The 4,446-nt window shown below is 34.8% G+C and overlaps 1 protein-coding gene across 1 annotated transcript; it reads right to left on the bottom strand.

Annotated features, from left to right (window-relative positions):
- Nucleotides 1-2,409: 2,409 nt before the first annotated feature.
- On the bottom strand, nucleotides 2,410-4,115 carry HELRODRAFT_176430 (hypothetical protein; the record flags this gene model as incomplete). Its single annotated transcript, XM_009023644.1, has 2 exons — nucleotides 2,410-3,102; nucleotides 3,213-4,115. 2 exons carry the CDS (start codon nucleotides 4,113-4,115, stop codon nucleotides 2,410-2,412), a joined length of 1,596 nt encoding a protein of 531 aa, XP_009021892.1.
- Nucleotides 4,116-4,446: the final 331 nt, after the last annotated feature.

Here is a 4,446-nt window from a genome sequence, read left to right as displayed (position 1 = left end):
TATATATATATATATATATATATATATATATATATATATATATATCTTTTTTATCTAATAATAATGTTTTTAAGTTGTTTGTTTGTTCAGTTACATGTTCGTTCGATAGTTCATTCACTGATTCATTTGTTTATTCATTCATTAATTCATTTGTCTATTCATTCATTAATTCATTTGTTTATTCATTTATTCATTTGTTTGTTTCCTTTTTATTCATTCATTTTTTCATCCAATCATTCGATCACCTCTTTTTATTTATTTAAATGTGTCCGTATATGTATGTTTGTATGTATGTTTGTATGTTTGTATGTATGTATGTATGTATGTTTGTATGTGTCCAAAAATGTTTGTGCAATACAGGTGTGCTGAAATGCTGGTGATAAAACATCCATTGGACATTTTCATTTTACATTCATTCATACATACCTACATACATACATGCATGCATGCATTTATACCTACATACATACATACATACATACATACATACATACATACATACATACATACATACATACATACATACATACATACATGCATACATTAATACAAACAAACAAACATACAAACAAACACACATACATACTTGAAACAGTATGTCTCCGGCCAGACATCTTTACTTTTATTATTTTCAGTATCACTTGAAATTTTTTTGTACGAAATTTTTTCATTATTTTTACGTAAAATATTTTTTTTTTTATTATTATTATTTTTGTTATTATTATTATTTTTTTTAAGATTTGCAATGTCGATTAGATCTTGCAGCAAAAAATCTTTGTATTTAAAATTCATATTATCTTTAAAAGCACCACCACCATCTACACCAATTCCACTACTCTTCAACCTGCCACTACTACTATTGTTAGTGTAAGGTGGGGGCAAACTAAAGGGATGTGCTAACGGCAACGATAACCGAGACGATCTAGGGTTCGACGAGTAGTTGTTATTCGAGACGATACTCAATTTTCTCCGATTCGGCATCGTTATCGACAGCCTTCTTTGACCGGAAGGGTTTGACTCGTCGATGTGTTTTGGGACTTTTAAAGTTGTTGTTGTTGCGTTGTTGTTGTTAAATTTATTATTGTTATTATTATTGTTATTATTATTATTATTATTATTATTATTATTATTATTCTTATTATTATAAATGACATCATCGTCGTCGTTATCTATGTTGATGCTAAAAATTTGTTTACTAGGAGAAACTTTATTGCCATGTTTGACGTTCATGTTGATGTCATTAATGTTGTTGTTGTTGATGATGTTTAGTTGTTATTGCTGTTGATGATGTTTAGTTGTCGTTGTTGTTGTTGACGTTGGTGTTTTTGTTGTTATAAATGTTAATTTCATATTAATTATCATAAATTATTCTAACTAAATATCATAAATTATTGTAGTAGTTAAATTTGTTACGTCAACTTGAAACGATCACTCCCATCAATTTATTCTAACTGAAAAGAATTTTCTTCCTGCTTATGCATATATATACATTCTACAAATACACACACTCTCTCTTTCTCTTTCTCTCTCTATTTTTTCTCTCTCTCTTTCTGTCTCTCTCTCTAGGTAAAATAAACCCATATGTGTAGAAATGTGCTCGCATGTGAATGTGTGTGTTTTTACGTGTCTGAAGCAAAGCCAAAAGAACTACTCTTTATCCAGATTTATAAAGTCTTTCTAAATAATTAGGCGCTGCAAAATGAGTCTGCTGCTGACGCTGCTGCAGCCGCTGACGATGATGTTGATAATGATCTAGCACCAGCCCACTTAATCACATTATAAACGGCCTCAATGATTGCGCTATTGTGGACACAAATCAGATAGGATTAACACACGCACAAACACACGCACAAACACACCATTGACACAGACGTAAATTTATTTGGTTTTCTCTTAAATGCTAGAAATTCAACCTTAAAAAATGCCTCCCAGTTTCAGAGGCAAAATGAATATTCTGACATGCTATCTGGGATCGAAAAGCCTCCAAAAATAAAATTTGGAAACTTTTCAACGTAATCAAATCAAGTTAATTATTCGGTAAAAACTAGCACTTAATAGGCTTGGTACGATGCCGACAAACAGTTAGTTCACGGTACATTTTTACATTTAACGCTTGGCTATACTTGAGGGAGACTTAAAAGCTGACATAGCAAGAAGGCAGTTTGCATTATTTTAATAATAATTTTACAATGGCAAAAAATAAAATGTATCATTTTTGTATAAGAATTTCATATACAGTACAGATAAAAATTGAACTGTCGGCATTATTTAAGCTTTCATAAATATTTAAGGATAATCTTAGACCTAATTTTACTGGTAAATATATTTTTCATCTGTCAATAATGAAAATAATAATAATATGGAAACAATAATAATAGTAAAAACGAAGCAATATTAATATCGACAATATTAGTCCCAGAGTTTGATCAGTCCATCCCAGCCCGCTGTGACGACTTTGGAAGTTTCGTGTGGATGCCAGAGACAGCTGGAACAGACGCCGTCATGTGCTTGGAACTTTGTGTACAACTTTGTTGTCTTCCAATCCCAAATGTACAACTTTCCGTCCCCATCTCCGGATATTAAGTAACTCATCTCTGGAGAGAAGTCGACTCCACACGAGTGGCCGGCGACCATATGACCCTTAAAAATTTTCTTCTTCATTCGTTTGAATCGGTTGATGGCATTGAATATGACGATCTGATTGTCCATCGACTGACATGCCAACCATTTTCCATTGGGTGATGGGGTGACAGCTGGCATGGAATGCATGGACGGATCGGCTATGTATGTGAAGTCTACCGGAATATTCCATTCCCAAACTCGGAGACTTTTGTCATCAGAGGTGGATACAAATCTTCTATTCTGATCGACAAAAGTGATGGTGTTGACAGCGCCCAAGTGCCTGTCATACTCCTGAGTTTTCTCTCCAGACCTCACGTCCCAGCAGACAATCTTCTTGTCCTTGGTGCCGGCAACGAAATAGTTCTGCATGTTCTCCTCAGGATGAAACTTTATACAGTAAGGTACTTTCCCATTAGTGAATCGGCTGATGCACTGTCCCGTCTCCGTGTCCCATAGTTTCGAAATCGATCGAAACCACAGCTGAGAAATTTGGTCCCATGATTATCAAAGCAGACATCTCGAACGGCTTCTTTGTGTCCGATGTACGTTCGCACACATCTTCTATTGTTGTACATCTCCCACAATTTGACCTTGGCATCCATACTACAGGTGAGCATGAGGTGGGCTGTGTGAGGAAACCACCTGACAGCTGCCACGCCTTTATTATGGCCAGTCCACGTGTAGAGTAATTTCTTCGGCAGGAAGCACTTCTGAGGTGGTTCTCTACTTTTGAGGTTGACTCCAACATCGTGTGGCTTGCACATGAATGTTCGGCCCTGGTAATCACATGCCTCTTTCAAGTGCAATATTGATTTCTCCTCCGTTGGTTTCAATTCAATCTTCGATCGTTTGTTCAGCTTGCTTAAATATTCATCCAATTCTTTCTTTTCTTCTTCAGTTGGTTTGGCCACGGTAAATTCATCAATGTACTTGCCCCACGGACCCAAATACCCATCAACATCACTCGGGTCATCATTTCTCAACCTCTTTCGTCTATCACCTTCTCGCTTCTTCGTCGTTTCGTAAACGGTTTTGAAGTTACTCTTTTCTGCCTTCTCGATGTTTCCAATGTGCGATCCTGACGCTGCATCTTCTTCAACCACTGACGGGTTGATAGCATAACCATAACTTGTAAATGTGCGTCGCTGATTTTCAAATTGGAAATCATTCACATGGCATTCTTCAACAAAACCAGTCAGCCTGTTCCTGTGAGCTTTCATTTGATTAGTTTTGAATGGATTCTCTGGACCAACTTTTGGTGCATACAATTCTTCATATTTTGGATTATAAAAGAGAACTTTTGTCTCTGGGTTGATTGGTTTGATGTTTGACAAATTCGATGAGGCAGGAGGTGGGGCTGAGCAGACGAGTAATTTCTTGGGCTTGTCTTCGGTTCCAGCGAGTGCTTTGAAGTGAATGTTCACTTCTTCGTTTGGATCGGATTCAGCGCCACTGTCATCAGCGTATCCACTTTTTATTAATTCCAAAGCCATTACGAACGTATTTTTAATTATAACATTTATATTTCAACTTTAAAAAATATAATTTATTTATTCATTTATTTATTACGACAGAAAATATTGAAACCAACACCAAACATATATACAAGAAAATTTACAAGCAAAGATAAATAAATTTTGATAAATTTAAATTTTGATTCAACTATTAATTCATTTTATTTTGTTTCATTGAAATGGTTATCAATATTTTATTATGATTTAAAATAACCATAATTATTTTTATTATGATTTAAAATGACCATATTTATCATCCTCGTCATCATCATAACCATCATCATCGTCATCTTCACAACCATCATCATCG

The sequence above is a fragment of the Helobdella robusta genome (genome assembly GCF_000326865.2).
Source record: "Helobdella robusta unplaced genomic scaffold HELROscaffold_37, whole genome shotgun sequence".
NCBI lineage: Eukaryota > Metazoa > Annelida > Clitellata > Rhynchobdellida > Glossiphoniidae > Helobdella > Helobdella robusta.
Note: the sequence above shows the minus strand (reverse complement) of the source record. Positions and strands in the feature narration are given on the sequence as shown.